Source organism: Paroedura picta, chromosome 5 (assembly GCF_049243985.1).
Source record: "Paroedura picta isolate Pp20150507F chromosome 5, Ppicta_v3.0, whole genome shotgun sequence".
NCBI lineage: Eukaryota > Metazoa > Chordata > Lepidosauria > Squamata > Gekkonidae > Paroedura > Paroedura picta.
Genome location: NC_135373.1, coordinates 119,021,219 through 119,045,445, shown reverse-complemented (window position 1 = coordinate 119,045,445; position 24,227 = coordinate 119,021,219). Strand labels below are relative to the sequence as shown.

The 24,227-nt window shown below is 48.0% G+C and overlaps 1 protein-coding gene and 1 pseudogene across 5 annotated transcripts in view; both read right to left on the bottom strand.

Annotated features, from left to right (window-relative positions):
- Positions 1 to 8,169: 8,169 nt before the first annotated feature.
- LOC143838896 (small ribosomal subunit protein uS8 pseudogene) lies at positions 8,170 to 15,089 on the bottom strand (annotated as a pseudogene).
- The window catches only part of BCAT1 (branched chain amino acid transaminase 1), a 60,929-nt gene continuing 46,521 nt past the window's right edge, over positions 9,820 to 24,227 (bottom strand). For all 5 annotated transcript variants that reach the window (XM_077340166.1, XM_077340167.1, XM_077340164.1 and 2 more), the window contains 5 exons: positions 24,128 to 24,227; positions 21,912 to 21,997; positions 21,363 to 21,503; positions 19,545 to 19,619; positions 9,820 to 18,766 (listed from right to left, as the gene is read on the bottom strand). The exon at positions 24,128 to 24,227 is cut by the window's right edge and continues 43 nt beyond it. In XM_077340166.1, the coding sequence (XP_077196281.1) occupies positions 18,725 to 18,766; positions 19,545 to 19,619; positions 21,363 to 21,503; positions 21,912 to 21,997; positions 24,128 to 24,227 (444 nt within the window). In that variant the 3' untranslated portion in view covers positions 9,820 to 18,724. The remainder of the gene's footprint in view (positions 18,767 to 19,544; positions 19,620 to 21,362; positions 21,504 to 21,911; positions 21,998 to 24,127) is intronic.

The following is a 24,227-nucleotide window of genomic DNA, read 5'->3' as shown; positions in this document are numbered from 1 at the left end:
GAATGAATGAATGAATGAATGAATGAATGAATGAATGAATGAATGAATGAATGAATGAATGAATGAATGAATGAATGAATGAATGAATGAAAAGTGTGTCCCCTGAAGAGCATTCCGCTCAGCCAGCTTGCTGGTGGTCCCTGGCCCCAAAGAAATGTGTTTGGCCTCAACCAAAGCCAGATGTTCAGAGGTGAGTTATCAATGCTGAGGTAGCAGGTGAAGTGAAAGACGTTGCTTGAGACACCCAGATTTTTGGGGGGAAGGGGGGGCAAGGCATGTACAGGGGGAGCATCATATAACATTGAAACATCACTTCCAAGAAGCTGCAGAAGCGATGTCACTACAACCTCCAGTGGACACCAAATGAGGAGGAGAGGACACAGCTAACTGTAGCAAAGACAAAAAAGAACTCTGTCAGCCAGGGGTAGTCAACCTGTGGTCCTCCAGATTTTCATGGACTACAATTCCCATGAGCCTCTGCCACTGAACATTGGCAGGGGCTCATGGGAATTGTAGTCCACGGGCATCTGGAGGACCACAGGTTGACTACCCCTGCTGTAGGCAAAATAAACCATAAACTTGTGATAGAAACGGAGTCGAACTTTGCAGTTTGAGAAAGTACTGTCAAGTCTACAGCCTTTCAGATTCACAGCAGCCAAAGTGTGACCACCCCTGAGCCAACCGGGAAGGGCAGGCTATAAAGATTAAGGCATTGTTATTATTATTATTAAATATTCAGACTTGCACAATGTAGCAGCAAACAAGGACCGGTGCACTTGTTTTGAATCCTTCTGCAGTGTGCATAAAAAGTTGCTGTTCAATAAAAGATTGCAAGGAATATATCTATTTATTGTATACAGACATAGGGCCATGACAACATTTTAACGAAACTCGGACTCACCCATCAGACAGACAGGAGATATATACAGCCGGGCAGTCTAAAGTAAGTCCTCCTCTCATGGAATGTAACCAAGCATACATTCATGACATTCAGTCAGGTAACAACAGAATCAGCTATATGTTCTAGAGCAGGGGTAATCAAACTGCAGCCCTCCAGATGTCCATGGACTGGCAGGGGCTGGTTCGCTGGCAGGGGTTAATCTGCCCTTCGGCAAACCAGCCTGTTAACAGCTACAGAAACAAAATAGGTTTGATCCCTTGTACATCTATTGCATCTCTCTAACTGGGAATTGTAGTCCATGGACATCTGGAGGGCTGCAGTTTGACTACCCCTGTTCTAGAGGTTCTTCCCGAATTACAATCAATTTACAGAGGACAGGGATCAGTTCTCATGGAGAAAGTGGGTAGATACTGTGGTGCCCCCACTGAGGTGTCTCCCCTCCTCAGACTCCGCCTCCTTGAGGTTCCTCCCCCAAATGTTGAGATGCCCCAAGAATAGGGAAGAGAGAATCCCCCCACACACACACACACTTCTAGAGAACCAGCGTGGTGTACTGGTTAGGAGTGCGAACTTCTAATCTGGCAAACCGGGCTTGATTCCCTGCTCTCCCCCGTGCAGCCAGCTGGGTGACCTTGGGCTTGCTACGGCAATGATAAAACTGTTCTAACTGAGCAGTAATATCAGGGCTCTCTCAGCCTCACCCACCTCACAGGATGTCCATTGTGGGGAGAGGAAGGGGAACGTGAATGTAACGCATTTTGAGACTCCTTCGGGGAGAGAAAAGCAGCACAGAAGAATCAACTCTTCTTGTTCTTGTTCTTGTTGTTCTTGTTCTTCTTCAGTAGTATCAGGGCTCTCTCAGCCTCTCCTCCCTCACAGGATGTCAGTTGTGGGGAGAGGAAGGGGAAGGCGACTGTAAACCGCTCTGAGACTCCTTCGGGTAGAGAAAAGTGGCATATAAGAACCAACTCTTCTTCTTCTTCAGTAATCTCAGGGCTCTCTCAGCCTCACCCACCTCACAGGATGTCAGTTGTGGGGAGATGGAATGTAAGGCGACTGTAAGCTCTGAGACTCCTTCGGGTAGAGAAAAGTGGCATAGAAGAACCAACTCTTCCTCTTCTTTTAGTACTGAATCATTCTCTGGCCTTCTGCTCCTCTTTGAGAATCCCTGCTCCCCAAATACATCACCTCCAAATGTGTATTTGAATATGCATTCCTTTATTTGGCATATTTCTGCGCTGCCAATACAAAGTACTGCTCGAGGCAGCTGACCATTAAAAACCACACCATAAAACACAAGCCATAAAAAAAGCCCGAGCAGCATAAAAACTATCCATAAGACATGTTTCACTTCACTATTCAATAGGACATTTCATACGCTTATTACTTATTTCATTTATTTCAGTTTTCATACCATTTCTCTTTGGTGAAGAGCTCGAGGCAGTTTACGATAATGGACAATTACATCTATTACGATAGGAACAAAAGTAGGATGGTAAATCGCTCATAATGCCCTGTATACTCATGTAAATTTTTTCTATATTTATGAGCCAGAGACCAAACATTATAACAAGGGTGTCTCTGGATAAAAGATGCAAAACACCTGCAGCATACTTGGGGTGAAGGTTGTCTCCTAAATCAGGGGTAGTCAACCTGTGGTCCTCCAAATGTTCATGGACTACAATTCCCATGAGCCCCTGCCAGCGTTTGCTGGCAGGGGCTCATGGGAATTGTAGTCCATGAACATCTGGAGGACTACAGGTTGACTAACCCTCTCCTACATGACATTTACTGGACACTGAAAGTGTTTCCCTTGACCAGGGCCAGCTTTTGAAGCATTAGAGGCCTCTGTTTGTTCTATCTGGCCTTCTGGTCGAGAAAAATTGACTAAGGTCCATAGTGTCCTGAGTATATAATATCACGGAATCATGGGATCATAGAATCATAGGATAATAGAGTTGAAAGGGATCTCCTGGGTCATCTAGTCCAACCCCCTGCACTGTGCAGGACACTCACAACCCTCTCGCTCATCCACTGTCACCTGCCACCCCCTTAAACCTTCATAGAATCAGCCTCTCTGTCAGATGGCTCTCCGGCCTCTGTTTAAAAACCTCCAAGGATGGAGAACCCACCACCTTCCGAGGAAGCCTCCTGAGGAACCACTCTGACTGCCAGGAAGTTCTTTCAGATGTTTAGACAGGATTTCTTTTAAATTACCTTACAATCGCCTTCCCTTTCCTCTCCCCACAACAGACACCCTGTGAGGGAGGGGAGGCTGAGAGAGCCCTGATATTACTGAAGAAGAAGAAGAGTTGGTTCTTATATGCCGCTTTTCTCTACCCGAAGGAGGCTCAAAGCGGCTTATAGTCACCTTCCCTTCCTAACCCACCAACAGACACCCTGTGAGGGAAGCGAGGCTGAAAGAGCTTCTGACAGGACAGCTCGGTGAGAGCAGCACTATCAGGGCTGTGACATGCCCAGTGTCACCTAGATGGCTGCATGTGGAGGAGTGGGAAATCACACTCTACTTGCCACATTAGAAGCCGCTGCTCTTAACCACCACACCACGCTGGTGAAGTATAAAAGACACATTTGTTTGCTTTTCAACAAGACTTTTAAAAAAATAATTCTGGCATTATCCTATCCCAAAGAATGAAAAAAGAAAACATTTAGCTGGAAGAAAAGGCGATCACGAACGTAACTTTTATTAACTTTTCTGCCCCGTCCGCCAAAATCACCAAACAGCCCTTGAAGTTCGGGCCATAGTCAGATTTATTTAAATTCAAGCAGCCAATTAATTTAATTAGCCGAAAGGCAGATTACCAAACATCTGCTAATCATTTAACAGCCCAAACTGAAATTATTAGCAAAATCTTGAGCCAACGGGCCTCTCACACACAGCGATTCTGCACGGTGCCCTGAAAGAAGGGCTACGGAAATTATTAACGCCATAAAATTAAATAACAACTGCATTCCCCAATGTTCATGTCATAGCCGGCTACAAAACAGGTGTTCCCGAAACAGCATTACTGGAGAGAGAAACATCCCATAATTACAGATATGATCTGGAAAATGCCATGGCAGTGCGTGTTCCCATTGCCAGCGAAACACAATTATTACGTCGCTTTTAGAAATACAAATATGCCGTTGTTCCTCTTCTGCCAGATGGTTTGGGCACAACGGCTCCGTTAGGGACATTTAACTGTGGCTCTCCAAAACTTTTAACGGAAGAATGAGGTAGAGTTTTCCTTTCTTTCCCCAATAACTTCTCTCTCAACCATCTGGTTTTTTATGATTTCGTAAAACTCTCTTTGTAAAATATACAGTTACTTAAACATTTATAACAGCAGAGACCCGTCCTAAGTGTTCGCCGTGCCTTTTTGGGATTTCTTTGGGATGCTGACATTTGGGGGAGGGTTCTAGTAAGCACACTTGCTAAGAATGAGAAGAAAGCGTCTCCAACTTTTTTTCGATCGGTGGCTTCAGCCGTCCGCAGTTTCAGTTTGGGAGGAGCGAAAAGAAGGGTGTGCGGAATTTCTAAGCCATCTGAACAGTTTCACAGAACCATGTGGCATGGCTATAGGAGAGCCTTGTCAACAACTTCGTGTAGTGGTTAGGAGTACGGACTTCTCATCCGGTTAGCTGGGTTTGATTCTGCACTCCCCCATATGCAGCTGGCTGGGTGACCTTGGGCTCCCCGCAGCACTGATGAAGCTGCTCTAACCGAGCAGGAATATCAGGGCTTTCACAGCCTCACCCACCTCACAGGGTGTCTGTTGTGGGGAGAGGAAAGGGAAGGCGACTGGAAGCCGCTTTGAGCCTCCTTTGAGTAGAGAAAAGCAGCATATAAGAACCAACTCTTCTTCTTCTTCTTCTTCTTCTTCTTCTTCAGTAATCTCAGGGCTCTTTCAGCCTCACCTCCCTCACAGGGTGTCTGTTGTGGGGAAAGGAAAGGGAAGGCAAATGTAAGCCGCTTTGAGACTCCTTCGGGTAGAGAAAAGCGGCATATAAGAACCAACTCTTCTTTCTTCTTTTTCTTCTTCTTCAGTAATATCAGGGCTCTCTCAGCCTCCCCTCCCTCACAGGGTGTCTGTTGTGGGGAGAGGAAAGGGAAGGTGACTGTAAGCCACGTCGAGACTCCTTCAGGTAGAGAAAAGCGGCATATAAGAACCAACTCTTCTTTCTTCTTTTTCTTCTTCTTCAGTAATATCAGGGCTCTCCAGCCTCCCCTCCCTCACAGGGTGTCTGTTGTGGGGAGAGGAATGGGAAGGCAAATGTCAGCTGCTTTGAGCTTGTGCTAGCCACAGTTCTCTCAGAGCTCTCTCAGACCTTCCTACTCAGGGTGTCTCCTATAGGGAGAGGAGTAGGCATTGTAAGCCACTTTGAGCCTCCTTCGGGCAGTGATCAGTGGGGTATAAAAAACCAATTCTTCTGCTGCTAATTGGGCAGATTATTTATTTATTTATTAGATTTTTATAACCTCCTCCCATTATCTTCATAGCTGCAGCCTCGTGGTCCAAATAACAAGTGAATGAACTCAAGAAGGGAACGAGTGAATGAACTACCGGAAGAGAACTTTGTTGCAGTGTAGATGACAGCATTTCGCCAGCAAAGCCCAGCCAGAATGGAACATGACTTCTCCATTCTTCAGCAAATGTGAGAGTCTGCAACAATCTTCAAGCATTATCTCAAAACATTATTTCCCAGTAGAACCTGGATGGCCCAGGCTAGCATGATCCTGTGAGTTCTAAGAAGCCAAGCAAGGACAACCCTGGTTAATTATGGATGGGAGACGAACAAGGAAGACCAGGGTCACAACGTAGAGGCAGGCAATGGCAAACAAACTCTGAACATGTCTTGCCTTGAGCACTCTATGGGGTAGACAGAAGTGGGCTGTTATTTGGTGGTATTTTCTGCTACCATCATCATTTCCTACTGACTGTTACAGAGATTCTTAACCATGGTTCCGGGGAACCCTGAGGTCCCACTAGAGCTCTCCAGGAGTTCCATAGCCTTTCCCAGAAGTTCAGACGGCTGCTGACATCAGTAGACATCACTGGAACCTGTTTTCCCCTTTTGCTCTACAGGCCTAGGCCGCCTAGCGTCTTTCTTCATAATGGAAATGGTAAATGATCACTCATTGGCTGGCTCCTCCATCTTACTTCCACCCCCTCTTTCTGATGGGTCATGTCACTGCTTCCAGGGTTTCTTAGAATCATAAGAGTTGGAAGGGACCTCATTGGTTATCTAGTCCAATCCCCAGCACTGTGCAGGACACTCACAACTCTATCGCTCATCCACTGTAACCTGCCCCCCCTTGAACCTTCACAGAATCAGCCTCTCCGTCAGATGGCTCTCCAGCCTCTGCTTGAAAATCTCCAAAGATGGAGAACCCACCACCTCCCGAGGAAGCCTGTTCCACTGAGGAACCGCTCTCACTGTCAGGAACTTCTTCCGGAGATTTAGATGGAATTCCTTTTGAATTAATTTCATCCCATTGGTTCTGGTCCGTCCCTCCAGGGCAAGAGAGAACAACTCTGCTCCATCCTCTACATCAGTGGTCCCCAACCTTTTTATCACTGGGGACCAGTCAATGATTGGCAATTTTACTGATGCCCGGGGGGGGGGGGTTAGTCTTTTGCCGAGGGACGTCTCCGCCACCACCTTAACCCCTGCTTTACTTTCTTTCCTGCTGGTGCCCCTGACTACCCGCCACCCACTGCGGGGCGCTGATAGCACCAGCTTCGCAGTGCCTTGCTGACGGGGAGCCCCAGCCGTGGTGGCTGCTGGAGAGCACCAAAGGTGAGCCGGCAGCAGAGTGGCAGGGCAGCCTCCGAGGCAACAGCTGGGGAGGAGGACGAGGAGGAGCCACGGCCCGGTACCGACTGATCCACGGACCAGCACCGGTCCCTGGCCCGGGGGTTGGGGACAGCTGCTCTACATGGCAGTCTTTAAAATACTTGAAGATGGCTATCAGATCCCCATCAGTCGCTTCCTCTCCAGGCTAAACAGACCAAGCTCCCCCATCCTTTCCTCCTACATCTTGGTCTCCAAACCCCTCACCAGCTTTGTTGCCCTCTTTGAAACCCCAAAAAATATTTCACGGATTCCTTCATGGCCCAAAGTTTGAAAAAAGTCTGGATTTGTACAACAGTCGTTTGGCGCAAAATCTTCAGAACGAAACCGTTTGCGCACACAAGAACGAGATCGATTGGTATTGTTCACAAGTATCTCCCGTTGCACCGAATGCCCATTTGATCAACCCAATTAAACATTAAATAATTGCTGCCAATTATGCAGATATCGCACAACAATATTAATTTGTTGATTTCTTTGCCGAACAGCCCCAAACGTTCCTAATGTTAGCCTATCTCATGTGTTAAACGACCAATTAGCACGACCATAACTAAGCGGTGAAGAACGGATAATTGCCTAGTTATGATGTACCAGCCCCTTGCTATGTTAATCCACCACAATTAAACAAATAGTGCACATGGGAAGGAAAAGACGCACAGATGTTCTTTTACAATCCATTATTAGCTCGGGGAATTGTGCAGTTTCTGCCCGAGCAGCAAGCTTTGGGGGTGGGAGAAATACAATAGGATCTAATATCTCAAATGGTGTTATTTGTCATTTATGCACAGAGAGATTGATTAGACAAATCAGTCTCTGGAAGCCCTGCATACTTTTAAGTTATATGTAGCTCTGTGAGCAACCCCTAGAGCTGGTGGGCCTCTGTCACCCTCTGTCTCTGTTCCCCGACTGGAGAAGTTTCCCAGGCCTCAGAATTAAGGTGGTTGAGATTTGTTGCACCTGGCCCTTTTCCCTGAGTGACAGCTCAGCCTGAACACCAGGTTCAGCATCTCTCACTCCTCACTGGCCTGATTTGGCAGCCCCTTTTATTCTGTCCCTTGGGCCTCCCCTGTCCTCTCTAGAGCTGGGGCCAGCCCCCCCCTCCATTCTAGATGGCCTGTAGGATCCCTTCCAACTCTGATTCTATGAAATAGTGACATCAGCAACCGATTCAGCAACCCACATTTTCTTTTCCCGTGTGGTTTCCTGCTACCACCACCCATCTCAGCTTCTCTCCCATTTTACCTGTGCAAAATCCCAGGTGTTATAATTCTGGATGACCTGCAGAAGGTGGATAGTGTAATTCTAATTGACCTCTCAGCAGCTTTTGTTACCATCAGCCGTAATAGTCTTTTGGACTGCTTTCTCCCCTATTTTGACGATTTATTTATCTGCCTTTTAATTTTTGTGCACGCTCAGGAAAAGTAGCTCAAGTTTTTCTCACCTGTATGTTTTTGCCTTGCTTCCTTGTGGTCCATGATAGAAGCAGAAGTGGTCAGCAGAGCACGATGTACCAAAATGGCAGGAAGGAAGCAGGCTGTGCTGCCACTTTTCCAGACCCTTCAGCTGGACATGAAACCTCAGATGGATTGCACCATGCCTGTGGAATCTGCCTGTGAGGTTCACAACAATTTCCCCTGCTTTGTGATAATCAACAATCTCAAATTCACCTAAGTAACCATGTTTCACCATCAGTTAAAAACTAGGGGTTCACTCTGCAGTATGGCCTGATGGGAATGTGACATTCCCTGCATTTCTCTGCATTGTTGATGTTTTTAAGAGCGTCTGCTAAAACATCTATAGGCACGATGGTGTCAGTACAGCAAGATGAAGGATAAAGGGGAAACTGCACTGCCGTATTGAGCCGAAACTGGTGGGGAGTGTTTTGCAGTGTTTTGGGTCCTACATAAGGTGGCTGCTGGGACCCTTGGTCCATAAGAGTCCTACAGACTTCCATTTTTAACATCTACATGAAAGTGCTGGGTGAGGCTATCTAAAAATTTGAGCTGGGATGTTGCCAATATAAAGATGACATTCTGTTCTACTTTCCATGCCCAACAGATCTCAGGGAGGGTGTAGTACCCCTGAACTGGGTGCCTGGGGGGCAGTTTTGGGGAAAGTGTGGGCTCATGAACTGAAGCTCATTCCCAGCAAGATGGAAGTGTGAGCAGTAGGATTGGGCTGGGAGTTCAAATGTCTCCTGTTCTGGATACAGTTGTATGCTCCCTAAAAGTGCATGTTTGCAGCATGGAAGTGCTACTACACCTGGGCTTCCTGTTAGTTAAGCAGGTGGAACCCGTGGCCAGGGGCATCTTTTACCAGTTGGTTCATATACTAACCTGCCCAACCACTTGGGCCACCTTCTAAAATCTTGCATTGGAGGTTAGATGGATGGCAACACAGAAGAGGGCCTTCTTGGGCTGTGGCCCCAAAATGGTAGCAGTCCCTCACTAGCAGTACTTCTCTGCCCCTCTCAGTGTCTTCTACTTCTTTTAACTATTTCTTCTGGCATTCTGTGACCTCTTCTTCTTGCCCTACATTTTAATTGATGGCTCTGCATTGTTTTTAAAGATGTATTTTAATTCTGATATAAAGGAATTGTGGACCTTCCCCCTTCTTCAAGGGAGGCAAATATATCTACTGATGAAGAGAAAGCAAGTGTGTTCCTAGTAGGTAGTGAATACAAGGCATCGCATCAAAATTGCAAGATGTCATAGTTCACAATGACCAATCGGCTGATTCTGCACTTACTTTAGTTTTTCCATTGTGGATCCTGCTGAATTCAGATGTGTTTGAAACTCAGGTCTTCCTCTATACCCCCCCCCCCCCACCAATTGAAACAGAAAGTGTTCTGCACTCAATTGGGAAAGCTCAGAGTGGGGAGGGGAGCCAAGCACTGCAGGAGTCTCTTTCTTTGCATAACACAACTACCTCTGCTCTCAATGACCAAGTACATCTTTTCCTCTACCTTTTGTGGTGGGACCTTGTCGTCTATGGATTCTCCCTTCTCATGTAGACGTTTTGTGTGGTCATGCAAACATTAACAACACTGGCAACGGAAGGTATCGTTTTTAATTTTTTTAATAGGATTGTCACGCAATATCAAAATACTCTGCTGGTTTGAGTGTGGGTTGATAACCTCTTTACATTTTAGAAGAAGAAAAAAAAGCTATTTGAAAACCTGGCCCTTCATCAATCACAGTTTGGTAAGGAGATATGGGGAGAGAAGAGAAGTCATACAGGTTATGCCAACATACATAGATGATTCGAGGAAACTAAACAGAGGAGAGTTGGGTAGTATGTTTAAAAGACCCAGTGGTACGCTCCAGTTCATCCCAATGGCCTTGAAAGCAAAGAGGTAAAGGCTAGGTTCATCCATACAACCCTTCTGGCTTTGGTTGCTAGCTGCCTGTGAACGTCTGGAGCTGAGAAGCCGCCTGGAAATCTGATGCGAGAGTCAAAGAGGGAATAGATGTAAAATTCGAGCATACAAAGTTCTGAGGATTCGGGATGACTCCAGTACTTATTATGTAGATAAAGAAGCAACTTATATTGTGCTTCTCTAATACAAACTATTAATACTACCGATTATTTTGGATAAAATTATTTTGTTCTAATGTATCTAGGGCAGGCTTTCTCAACCTTGGGGTTTCTTGACTGCCATGGAAGGGTTTCCCTAATGGGTGCGAGTTGATCGCTCCCTTATATATTTGGGAAACAGCCTCCTGGGAGGAGACTGTCCGGGGCCCTGTCTGCTCAGGTTCACCCTGATTGGCCCTCCCCCAACAGCTCCCACCCTCCCTCCTTGCCTGCTAGAAGCCTTGTGGCTGCGGCCTCCATTGTCGCCCACAAGGAGAGAGGCAGAAACAGGGCTTTGCGGCCAGCAGGTACACTCCTGCTGGGAGGGAGGGGAGTTTGCAGCCTCCCTGCAGGCCTCAAAGCCCTGTTGCTGCCGGCAGGGGGGGCTTTCCACAAAGCGGGCCAAAGGGAGCCACGGCCACCCTCTCACGCCTTCCTGCCTGCTGCCCCTTTCAAAGCCCATTTTTAAAATGGGCTTTGATACTAGTTTTTAATATATTTTTTACAAATTTGTTGATCAGGTGATATGGTAACGTTGACCTGCCCTCCTCTCTCAAAATGGCCAATAATGGGCCTGGAGGAGGTGGGAAGGGAAAGGGCCCAGGTAGGCATGTACACAGCTATTCTTCCCAACCATATTCTGCATGATTGTTCTACTTCTGGGGATTCTCACAACCAGAAAAACATTTCAGGGCTTTCTCAATGGGAAAAATGTTGAGAAATGGTCATTTCTCAGGGACAACACAGATGGGAAGTTCTCATGGAGAGATTCAGAGCAATCCGTACAACTTCCCCAGGGAAAAATTTGCCGTCCTGTTTAGACTCCATAGTGACGACGTATTTTTGCTACCACGTTCCTTGCATTCTCTGCCAACAAACTGGGAGAGAAAACTTTCGTTTGTTCGGCCTCCCTCCCATGCTCTGAGATTTTGTGCAAATCCAGGGGGAAGTCTTAAGATCTCCTTCCTCCAACTGAGGCCCGGAAGCAAGAGAAAGATGGCTAAGCCTTTCACGCGTCCACACCTGCTGCTTCCAGTAAGTAGGCCAAGCAACCTCCATTCCAGTCCTGGCAAAATGAATTCTCCTCAAGGCATTTGGCAAACTGCAGTGCACTCAAAGTGTCTTGGTCTTACTACCGAGGAACAAGACTTCATCTTGATAGTATCTTAATATTAGTAGAACAGAATTTCGGCCAGGTGGCTGATGACCTTTAATTCACAAAAGCTTATGTTGTGTTGGGCTTTACAGTGCAACTGGACTGAAATTTTGTCCTCCGTCTTGGTAACTCTCCCCAGTTTAGTGCAACTTTACAAAATGAGTACAACAACAACTTTCCCCAGCACCCATAAAGCAGAACGTATTCCGAAGGAATTCAAGGGTTCCGCTTCGAACCGGGGGAACTCGGACGAGAGCCACCTCCGTGTAAGATGTCAATCGGTAAAAATCAACACTTCAAAATATATAACAACGTGTATAAGAAAACAAGTTCAGAGCCTTCTTTCGGTCTTCAGCAGCGGAGAACTGAATTTAACAAAACACACTCGACGTGAAGTCAACGTGAGAAATACCATAATGTTCCACAAAGGCCTTGGCAAAGACAATAGATTTATTCTCCATTCTTTTGGGATGGGTTTGATGTCTTCTGTACATGTCTTCATATCAATGTGGAAAGGACATCGCGAGTCTTCGTCCTCTCCCACTCTGGACACACCTAAGGCTACGACCTAAGCACATTTCCCATGGGGTAAGCCCTGCTGAGCTCAATGGGATTTACTTCTGAGTAAACACACTCAGGACCACCCCTCCCATTGTGCTTTGCTGTATTTAACACCATCCCCCCCCCACACACACACACAAATTGCCCTTCTCTTTGGACACCAGGTCTACTGGGGAAAACCTACCAGTCCCAGTCCCAACAACTCTAAATGAATGTAGTGAAGGGCGAGAAAGGAGGCTGTCCATCTTCCCCAGGACTGTCTTTCTTCACGTTCTCCCCAGCTTCCCCATTTTCTTCTTAAACCAAATGGTGTAGGGAGGAATTTAAAGTGCCTGCAAGCCAGCAAGCGGGCTTTTTTGGGGGGGGCATAAGTAGTCCCAAGACCCCTTGTGCTTTGGTTCTCAGTACCAGTAAACCAGAGGCTTTTGTCATCTGGTCGACTGGAAACAGCCTTCCTCAGGGAAGAAAACAATTCACAATCCTTCTAACTGAATCAAGAGGAGCATTTCTTAAGTATAAACAATTAGCCAGAAAGGATGCACAACTCTGTCTGGAATGGCTAGTTCCACAGGCTGGCATCGGGGGTCACCTTCCCCAAGCAGTTGCTGGGGAACTGGGCCCACTGCTGACCTTTGACCTTTCTGTGCAGCGGTGATCCCTGTTGCCTAACTCTTCCTTTGGGTGTCAGCAGATGGGACTTGGTCTTTCTCCCTCCCTGGTTTCTAGCAGCAACATCTATTGCTATAGAGCCACCGAGGCAACCAATGGCCATAAAAGCCTTCACGGATTGCCCTCTTGGGGAGGGGAGACCATATGCCTGAAAAAATCTTAACAAGACCCCGCCCCCTTCAGGCTGGGGCTGGCCTCAGCCACTCATGGCATTGACATGTCCTCTCTGGAGGTCACAGCTGGCAGAGAAAAAGAAGGGTTGGTTTTTATACTCCACTTTTTCACTACCTAAAGGAAGTCTCAAAGTGGCTTACAATTGCCTTCCCTTTCCTCTCCCCACAGCAGACACCCTGTGAGGTGGGTGGGGCTGAGAAAGCTCTCAGAGAACCGAGACTGGCCCAAGGTCACCCAAGCTGGCTGCATGTGGCAGAGTGGGGAATCAAACCTGGTTCTCCATATTAGAGGTTCTTAACCACTACACCACACTGGTGGGTGAGTGTCTTCATTGTCCCCTTGCCGGGCAATTTTCCCCTGCAGTCCTCCTTGCCCCATGATTTTTCCTCATTTGAGGATACAAAGGGATATCTAGGAACCCAGTTAGGGAGAATATTAGCTGGGGAAGGGTGTTGTGTGTGTGTGTGTGAGGGGGGGTTAAGCACTGCTCTCCCCGTCTTCACTTCTCCCCCCAAAATTAGCTCCTCAGCTGCCATTTTCTGGCGGAAACATGGCAGCCATGATCTATTGTGTTGTGAGTGTCCTGCATAGAGTTGTGAGTGTCCTGCATAGTGCAGGGGTTGTACTAGATGACCCACGATGTCCCTTCCAACTCTATGATTCTATGATTCTATCACCGGTCCTCATTTTTGCCAAACATCATTTAAGTACGCTGCCTTGGTTTTCGCTTAGTGAGGTGAAACTCCCAATGGACATATGCTTCCCAGTCAAAAGGCACTCTTCAGTTATGACGGTGGCCTTGTAGAAGCCCTTCCACTGCCCAATGTCGACATCTCGGCGTGCCCCACTTAGCATGGTGGCCACTAGTTTAACGACAGGGGAATCAGGCTCCCCAGACGGCAGCCAGTGATACGTGGAATACGCACAAACAACGACCGGAACACGAGACACGTTCGAGAGAAGAGAAATACGAAGGCGACGTCTATCGTTAAGCGGCACAGCGGTTTGTGCTTAACAAGTGCGTTCTACAGAGGACACGGTCTGGAACAGTCATCTTCAACTGGTCTTCAATAATGTCATATATATCTATTTCTTAAATATAGAGATATTTATATACACCTACAAAACCGATATAAACATACAAAACTGAAACCAGACTCCTCGGCCTGATTCTGAAACGGTAATGGCAGTTCACAGCTCGACAACCATGGGTAGTTCTTGTAAATTATGCTCTTTTTCTGAAGGGGAGGAGCCACGGACCTCTCTGGGTTCGCGCTTGTGCACCAAAAAGTGAACTGCTGTATTTCCTGTGACTGAAGGGTCTAGGGGGAAAGTCTCCCTGTAACTGTAGGAATGGAGGTCGGCAGGAAGTGAGATGGCCAGGGTCCCAGAAGCCCTGGGTGTGCAACTATGCATGGAACAAGTCAACCCAGAAGGGCAGCTAGGAGGCTGTCCCACCTCCTGGCAGCTGAGGGGATCGTTCCTGTCCTCCCACATAAACACAAATGCCACACACACAGGCTCTCTCCACATAACTAGGAACACTTTAAAGCTAGGGGGTCAGGAAGGGGGCTACGCAAACACCCTTTTCCTCTAGGAAGTAGATTTTTAAGTTTGCTGAGCGGTTGGACACGGATTGCATTCAAATGTGTTTTCCTTTCCCCTGTAGTATGAAGCTGTATGGTCTTGGTTGGGTTATCCCTAAAAGTTTTAACTCAACAAGTGATTTAAAATTACAAGTGGGAGCCTGCGATCTTCGCAAGGGGAAGAGTTTTATTTTTTTTTATTTCCCCTCTCCAGTCTTGGCCAGCTAAGCGAAGGCATCCCATACACAAGTATCATGGCTCTCCCCCACTGTTGCATCCACTGCCATCGGGCCACCGTGCTCCCTCCCAACCTCCCCCAACAACAATGCTGGCTCCAAGTCTCTGATGCTAGGCACATGGAGGTTCCGGAAGCCCCACTGCCCTTAAGGCTTCTGCTGCCAGGCCTCTGAGCTCTCATCTCCCCCCCTCTCCACCATTAAAGAACTCAGGGTAGCTCCAAGACTTTGCTGCTGGGCCTGTGGAGGGGGGGATACACATCTTCCAGCTGAAGCCACTGACAGGCTTGGTACGGCCCAGGACCGTCCCACAGCAGCTGCTGGGCCAGTTTGCTGCCCGTGGGTTGCTCCACTGTCACCTCCAGGTCCAGCATCGCCGCCCTCGCTGCTTCCATGCCTGGTGCGGCCCCTGAGCCCAGCACGTTCCCTGACCAACCTCACCACCTCGACAAGCCTCCCATGGCCCCTGGGATGATTCTCTGCTGCTGCAGGAAGTGAGCAGTAAGCACAGAGAGAGCAACATTACTTTGGGGAAGGGGGATTTAAATCCCCCCCCCCCATGTCTTCTTTTGAAACGTCTGGATTTTTCAGCAAACCTAGTGATTCTATCGAATTAGCACAAAAATATGTTCAGCCTCTATATGGCCCCAATCTACAGATTTAGCTATCTGCAGATGGGAGCCACGGGTGATAGAATATAAGAGAGGGAGAGATATTGATAGATGCTAGAGATATCGATAGATGCTGAGCATATTTCTATGTGTTAGCAAAATAACCCGTTAGAGGTAGGCTCTGTTAGAAAAGAGGCAGAGTTCAGAGTTTCCCAGTTTCACCCTCCCCTACTATAGAAAAATAATAAAATAAATAACTCCTTAGTTCTCCGAATACAGCCGTAGTGCAATAAGAAAAAACGGAACCAGCTTTCCATGCTGTTTCATTGGCTATCTTCTCAGCGTACTCCAACTGCTTCTCCTTAAACGGACGGTAACGATAACTAAAATAAGCCCCTGGGTCGTGGAGTTGTACAAGGACACAACACTGTTGTAAGCAACCTCTTTGGCAAAAGGTATCCTAAAGCCAGCTCGAAAAGGAGAGCGAGCCAAGAAACGAAATCTCTTTTGTGGATGGCACGATTGTTGCAACGAATGACCCAGGGAAGTCGCTTCAGATTGAACAATATGGTTCAAACTGGAGGGGATCCAAGAACCAGGAGATCGCATTGAAAGCCCAGGAAGCCACCGTGCAAGAGTCAAAGAGAGCACAGGTGTGACTCTCCAGCCCCTTGTGTATTTAACACATCCTTGCAGGCCATATTAAGATGTCTGGGATATGGGTAAAACTGCCTGTGGTATAATACTAAACTAGTAATCTCAGGAATAAATCCCATTTTATTCCATGGGATTGACTCCTTAGTGCATTTAGGACTGCGGCCTTAGACTGGTAGGATGCTTGGACTTGGGAACATGTTCAGAGATGGGTGACTTAGGAGGGTTGAGGTGTTGGGGGTACATGCGTTACGAGGAGGGGCTGAGAGAGTTGGGGATGTGCAGCTTGGAGAGGAGGAGAGCAGGGGACGATAGGACAACTGTGTTTATGTAAAAGGGAGACCGGTTGAAGAGGGGGCCAGCTTGTTTAGAGACAAGGACCAGGAGCAATGGGTTCAAATTACGGGAAAGGGGTTTCCACTTAAATATGAGGAAGTATTTTCTGGCAGTGAGGGCTGTTCATAGAATATGCCTCCTCGGAGGGGGGATGGTGGAAGTTTTTAGGAGGAGATTGGATGAGCACCTGCCAAGAGTGTACGTTTTTAAAGTCTCCCAGAAGATCGGGGGCTGGACTGGATGGCCCTTGGTGGTCTCTTCCAACTCTGTGAGACAATACGGTACTATCAGTGTAATCCTAAGCGGGTAGTGTAGGGTCGGTACCCATATTAGTCTGCAGCTGAAGACCTAGTTTCTAGTCCAGTAGAATCTTAAGGGACCAACCAGATTTCAGGGGTCTTAGCATTCCAGAGTCCAAGTTCCCTTCATCTAGTATCCGTTGAAGACAGCTTTGACTTTGGAAAGCTCAGACCCTGAAAATCTTGTTGGCCTCTATGGTCCTACTGGGCTTGGGTCTATCTATCCAATGCAGTTACATCCTTGCAAGTCCATAGAACAAGGGTGGCCCAGCCGCAGGGGCTCATGGGAGTTGTAGTCCACGTTGATCTGGAGAGCCACATTTGGCCACCCCTGCCACAAAGGTCCCTGGGTTTAGAAGAGGGTTCCTCTGCTTAGGATGGCCTTGTAATCGTCCAGTACGATTCAACTGGGTAAGTGAACTGGGGGGCGGGGGGGGGGGGGCAAGGCCCTTATTTGGGAAGCCAGAATTAAGCGGCCGGTTAGGCAGTTCGGGGGTTTGAGCCCTACGGACTGGAAAACTGCAAAGCTCCCTGCTTCCAGACTGGCATTTTATTGAAAACACAATGCAGCCATTGAGTTGCTTTTTATTGAAAACGCAATACAGCCATTGACTTGCTGTCTGACCATTAACTTGCTTTCGTTTGTGACGCTATGCTACTTTTTGGGAGCCGGGTCCAGTCTGTGGAGCGTCAGGAGATCCCGGCGACCCTTGCCGAAGTCGTATTGATTTGTTTTGACCTTTCACAGGTTTGACCTGTGTGGAGTTAATGGGAACCACAAAGGCCTGTATGGTCTGCGGGAGACCCGGTGGGTGGTCTGATTCCATGGGAACAAGCTTTGTCATCAGCATGAGGGAGGAGCTGCAGAGGACCCGATCCACCGAATGGATTTAAAGCACAATGGATTGCGCAACCGCCACACGTCTGGCTCCTCCTTCGAAATCCGCCTGGATCAATATGTGACAGTCTCCCGGACCGTTTAGGGCCCTGTGTAACCATGGGTGGTCTTTCTATTGGGCAGCCCTACAGCTCCAGAGAGGAAAGGGTTAAACCAGATTGGCCACTCCAATAGCATCGGGTTCTACCATGGGAAGCACCCTCAACCCAAGGGGATGACTGGTAGGGAACCCAATCAATCCTTTCCTCTCCCCCCGCCAGGGGGTGAGGGCGAGCACTGCTTCCTCCCCCTGCCATGGGGTGAGATGGGCCTTCACCTCGCCCAACTGCTAGGGGATGAGCAATGCAGCCTCGCATGGGGGAGCTAAGGATGGAGGGTTCCATCTTGGAGGGGGAGCCTAGGGCACCCCCAATCTAGCCTAGGGCACCCCCAATCCTTGGGCCGGCTCCACGTGTACCCCGCAGTGACCACCAAAGTCCTTTATAGGGAAGGCGAGAAAAAGGATAGAGTTGGGATTCACCCAAGGCACGATATCAACGGGCACCAATCGGGAAAGCAGATCCGACCGCTCTCCTTTAGAAATTCCATGGCTAGGAGACATGGTCTCCACGACCAAAGTGTTGTCCACGAAAAGTAAAAAGGGTTCTGGGGATTGCAGAGAACGGTCCCCTCAACAGTCAACTAGAGCCATAGAAAAGATTTCAAACAAGCAAACTAAACCAAAAGAGCTTTCTCTTCTTCCCAACGGGGAATGACGAGAAGAAGCCAAAGACAGCAAAAGGTTGCCTCTGAGCCATTTGGCAACTGTGCTATAGGGAGGACCTCTTCCGAGGCAACACGAAAGAGGGCTTGGCCTGCACTGAAGAGCAGTTGAAGAGCTTTTAGACACACCTGTCGACTGTACCGAGGAAACAAGGAGGGGGGGCGGCACCAAGAAAACTGTCAGGAAAAATATTGCTTACATCTAGCACCTCTACCAGAAGACAGATTTCTACTCTAGAGCAAAACCACGGTAGAAAACCAAAACAATTGTGATCACACTCCCTGGGACGTGGGAATCATTTCCCCCCCACCCCCAAGCCCATGAACAGATTGGTCACACACGGACTACGCTACGTGGAGCTATGGTACAACTGGTCATCGGTCAGGTGGTACGTCGGCCTGCCTTGGTCTTTTTTCCTGGAGGTCTGATCCTTCCCTGCCCGTCCTGTTCAGCACACTATGACTGCCCACTCGCTGCCTTCTCTCCCGTACTGCAAGAAGAAGAAAAGAGCATTATACTTTGGCCAAAGCGTGTGTTGGGGTGGGGTGGGGACAGAGAACAAACAGAGAACAAACTAAAAGGCTACAGCTCGAGGCCACCCAATGAAGCTGCAGAAGAATAGATTCAGGGTCAGCATCTGCCAGTTTGCTGAACTTAAATTGATAGACAGCACAAGGCACAATATAGCCCTAAAAGTGGTCCTTGCTGGGTTTGTTGGGGGTGAGTGGGGCCGGGCCAATCAGGAAGCGCACATTCCTGATTGGCAGTTCCCATGAGCCTCTGTCACATGAGCTGGCAGTACAGGCACGGCGGAGGGTGGGGTCACAGTACCATCTTACAAAAACCATATTTTAATTGGCCACATCATCTATTTAAAAACATTACACTAAGTTTAACATTTACACTAAGTGCTTGCACTCGAAAGCTCATGCCTTGAATAAATCTTTGTTGGTCTTAAAGGTGCTACTGGACTAAGTTTAACGAGTTTAGGCTAGCAATCCACTCACTAAACATATGAAGCTGCCTTATACTCAATCAGGCTATTGGTCTAAATCTAAATCAGTCATGTCCACTAGAAGGGGTGGAGTCTTTGGAGACGCCAGCTGAAGTGTCTCATATTACCTACTTCCTGATCCTGTGAACCGGAGAGTGGCCAAGGACTAAATGCCAAGGAGATGGCCTACCCCTGAGCCTCATCCCAAAGAAAAAGGGCTTTTCGATTAATCTTCTCTTCCCCTGCACAGTTAGGAAAGAATTGAGACCCTTACTTGGATATCGGTCAGCTGTTTCAAAAAACGGGTAGCTAACTGAGGTCCGTTCTCCATGGTTGGAATGTGCAAATGCTAGGGGAAGGAAAAGTGCGAGAATTATACAAAGCTTACACACACAAACACACACACACACGTCAGTTCATGAACTGTCTTCTGGCACTCTGAAATACAACTAGTCCAAGGTTCTGGTTTCTGTGGGCTGCATGAGGTACAGAAGCAGGAAAAGAAAAGAAATCAAAAGAAAATAGAATCATAGAGTTGGAAGGGGCCATACAGGCCACCTAGTCCAACCCCCTGCTCAACGCAGGATCAGCCCAAAGCATCCTAAAGCATCCAAGAAAAGTGTGTATCCAGCCTTTGCTTGAAGACTGCCAGTGAATGGGTAGCTTTGGAGGCAGAACGGAAGTTAGTCTTCCTTTTCCTCTCTTAGCAATGATGTGGATGCTGGTTTGCCATTTATGAGAAAGACAGTAAATTGTATTACATTTGTAAAAAGGCGACAGAAATCTTTTAAACAAATAAACAAACAACCAAAAATCCATGTGCCTCCATCTCCCACGCACCGAGCGTCATTTCTGTGGCCGTCTCGCAAATAAGCTGGGGATCCTGTCCCCCCCTGCAGTGCCAATATATTTATACTGGACTTTTCTGATGACGAACCAAAGTGGCTTACAAATCTCCTCCGCTTTCTCCTCACAAGCGCACTGTGAGGTTACGTCGAGACTGCCGGCACTTTGGCACACGCAAAATAATGCCGCTTCAATTTACTTTAGCGAATTTTCACAAATGGATTTTGCCACTTTACACAGAGAAACCCAGTTGCAAAGTGCATCGAAAGTTATTGAAAGTGCGTGTGAAAGTGCTTTGTGGGACTTTTCGGCCTCGGCTCCCGCCTGGTGGAATGAGTTGCCAGTAGAGATCCAGGCCCTGACGGAGCTAACAAGGTTTTGCTGGGCCAGCAAAACAGCACTCTTCCACCAGGGTTATGGTTGAGGCCAGGACAGCTGAGATACAACTGTGGGCCTCCCTCTGCCTCCCCCATCACGTGTGTCCATCTCTTGCTCTGTCCCATCTCCACACTGATTCCAGTGGTGTCCATCAAGACTGAGAAGAGAGACCAAACAAGACCATGGAGGTTGCGGAAATTACAGAAACGTAAAAAAAAAATATTTTTAACAGGTTCAATTGTTTTAAAAATGGTTTTATGTGTTGTAAATTGCCCCAAGCCTGTTTGCACGGGGGGGGGGGGGGGCAGCCTACAAATAAAATAAAAGTTATATATATACTAGTATCAAAGCCCATTTTAGAAATGGGCTGTGAAAGGGGCGGCAGGCAGGAGGGCATGAGAGGGTGGCCGCGGCTCCCTTTGGCCCGCAATGCGAGCTACAGGAAGTAGAAAGCCCCCTTCCCCCCACCGGTGGTGACAGGGCTTTGCGGCCTGCAGGGAGGCTGCAAACCCCCCCCCCCAGCTCCCTCCCAGCAGGAGCGTACCTGCAGGCCACAAAGCCCCCTATCTCCTCGTGGGCGACAATGGAGGCCGCAGCCACAAGGCTTCTAGCAGGCAAGGAGGGACGGAGGGAGGGAGCTGGAGGGGGAGGGCCAATCAGGGTGGGCCTGGATGGACAGGGCCCTGGACAGTCTCCTCCCAGGAGGCTGTTTCCCAAATATATAAGGGAGCAAAATAGTGTTAAGGATATATACGAAGTTTCAGAGTTCTCCTTTAGATATATTCCTGAATCCCACAAGGAATTCCTCAACATCTCTCAATCTTTACTGTATTTTGGTAAGCTGAAAAAAACCAAAATGAAACCTCACCTCGCCCATGTACAATATTGTTGAAACGGGGCACACGACGCAAGCCGTCCCGGCCCCGAACATCTCCTTCACGCGGTGCTCCTTCAAGGCAGCCATCAAATCGCTCATGGTGATGTATCGCTCTGACACTTTGAATTTTCTCTGCATAGGGGGAAAGAGACACAGGGAGAAAGGACATGATTTTAACGGGCCGGAGATCCTCGTTTGGGGGAAGAAGCGGAAAGTCAACAAGAATATAGACCCAGCTGCTGGGAAGCCCTGACTTGATCCAGGCCAGCCCGATCTCAAGAGATCTCGGATGCTAAGCAGGGTTGACCCTGGTTCGTGTTTGGGTGGGAGACCGCCAAGGAAGTCCAGCATTGCGAGGCAGAGTACTCAATTGGATGGATCACCAACAGTCAGACTCAATAGGATGAAGTTCTCTAGGTCTACAGAAACGGCTGACAAACCGACCTGTTCAAAAGTTCTTGCCCTCCACGTTTCCACGGGAAAGTTGATAACCTGATGCCGAGTCAAGTCCACGTGGCCACGGAAGACTGGACTACCTACCCACTTGTGTGCAAGGTCCAAAATGCTCTGCCTCGTCACTCCAGGGAGAATGATGCCATCTAGGGGTGGCGTCGCCAGTTCCTCCTCTGTCAACACAAAACGCAACAGCCTTGCTTCAAAACATAAACAAAACTCAACCACTGTGATTTGTGCCGTTCCGATGGCCTTTATCATCACTGTCGCAATGGTGTTAACTGAGGCACCGGCAAAGGGTTGCAGGGAAATGTGGGATGTACAACTGGCACCTCCACACAACCACAGCTTGTGGTCCAACGTGGTCCAACGTGCCTCATCACGCAGAGACCTGAATTGGGACCTACGTGACAACATACCATGTTTGGTAACTGGCTCATTTCTTTGCCTTTCTAGTTGTGATCTTTATTTCTTTCTCATGTTTATATCTTTGTGTTTCAAGCCACCAACTGAATTTTAGTACAGGCCAGAAGTTGAACCTGGTTCTTCGTGAGCCTAGAACACCCTTTCTTGACTTACCATTGAGAACCCCCTGAAACATTCTTCAGGCTTCGAGAAACCCCAGGCCGTCAAGAAACCACAGGGTATCGTGAAACCCTGATGAGAAAGCCTGTCTTAAAAAGGTTTGTTACAAAGGGAATATTGAGAAACTGTTGAGAAACTCCCGAAACATTCTTCAGGCTTCGAGAAAACCAGAAGTAGCACCATTGTGCAGAATATGGGCAGGAAGCCTAGCTGTGGACACGCCCAATCGGGGGCCCTCCCCTTCCCACCCCTTCCAGGCCCATCATTGGCCATTTTGGGAGTGGGGGGGGGGTGTTGACATAACCATAATAACCTGATAAATGTTAAGCATTTATCAGGTACATCAGGTTAAGGTACATGCTCTACCACTGAGCTATGGCCCTCCCCAAGATGTCTATGCCACTACTGGAAGTCAGATTAGCCTGACCTAGCTTCTGGAATGCTATGGCAAAACTCTAATTACTGGCGGTGGTGCACCAAAAGCCTGCACGGGACAACATGCCAGCTAAAGACAAGGAAGGAAAAGGAACCTTGGTTCTCAAAGTCCTAAGGAAGCATGAATGGTCTAATGCAGGGCTGGTCAAACTGTGGCTTTCCAGATGTCCATGGACTACAACTCCCATGAGCACATGCTGGCAGGGGCTCGTGAGAATTGTAGTCCATGGACGTCTGAAACTTTGGGAAAGCTGTTTGTACGCTTCAGCTGCGCCACCACGATGGCTGGTAGTAGTTGCAAAACTTTTGTGGTGAAGGGTGGGATTTCCATCAGCGGAATGATGCGAAAGTTTCACTGGCTCTCTGCTTTGTGAGAGGTTTCATCGGAGCGTAGAGTGGGGATGGACTCCTTCACCTGTGGAATTCTAAGTATCCCTACTAAACATTCTCTTTCCATTTTCAAAGTTACCCGTGGAATCCTAGCCCACCTCCCAAGGAAGCCTAAAATCTTACTCAGATGCTTCCTCGGGACAACATGGGTAAATTAGCAAAATGGGCATGAATCGTTGAACATGGATCGCTGCCACCTTTTACGCAACCTCCGCCTCTCCTTTCTCACTGGGGTGATGATGACACACACAGACACACCGGCCTTCTTTTACTGAGAAGCCAATGCAGCAACTGTCTCAAGCTGGTGTTGAAGACTTTTTATGCTGTTTTGACAGCTTTCCCGGCTGGCTTCCAGGGAACAGGGCGCTTGCGAACCATTTCAAACTCTTCTCTTGCAATTTTCATGGATAGTGTATGTATTGGGCTCACCAGTCTAGCTTCGTCTGTGGCAACATCTGCTTCCTTTGGCCCCCCACCGAGAGCATGACAATGTGCAGCCACTGGGGTGCCAAAGAATAAAATAAAATAAAAGCTCGCTCTTTCCTAGAAACTGCAGCCCAAACTGGGTGGCTGTGGCGTTGTGCATTTCGCCACTGCTAAAAAAGAACTACCCAAAAAAAGAAAAGAAACCAGACTGCAACTGTACACTCCCCTGAGTTGTGTTAGATAAGTCAGAAAAACTACTGCAGCTAAGAACGGCCTGCACAAAAGCCCCTCAAAGACTTTATTCAGATTTTTTTTTGAAAGGAAGGTATTCATGTGCCATGAAACAAAATCAAAATATCTTCGAGACAGAGGTGGCCAAACTGTGGCTCTTCAGATGTCCGTGGACTACCATTACCATGAGCCCCTGCTCGCATGGATAACAGTTTGCAGGTCTATGCTATAGTTACCTCCTTTTTCGTTCTGCCAATACAGGAAGAGATTCATGGTCCCGACTTCTGTGATCTGATGGTCTTCTCCATATAGCCAGAGAACCTGCTGACACCCCAA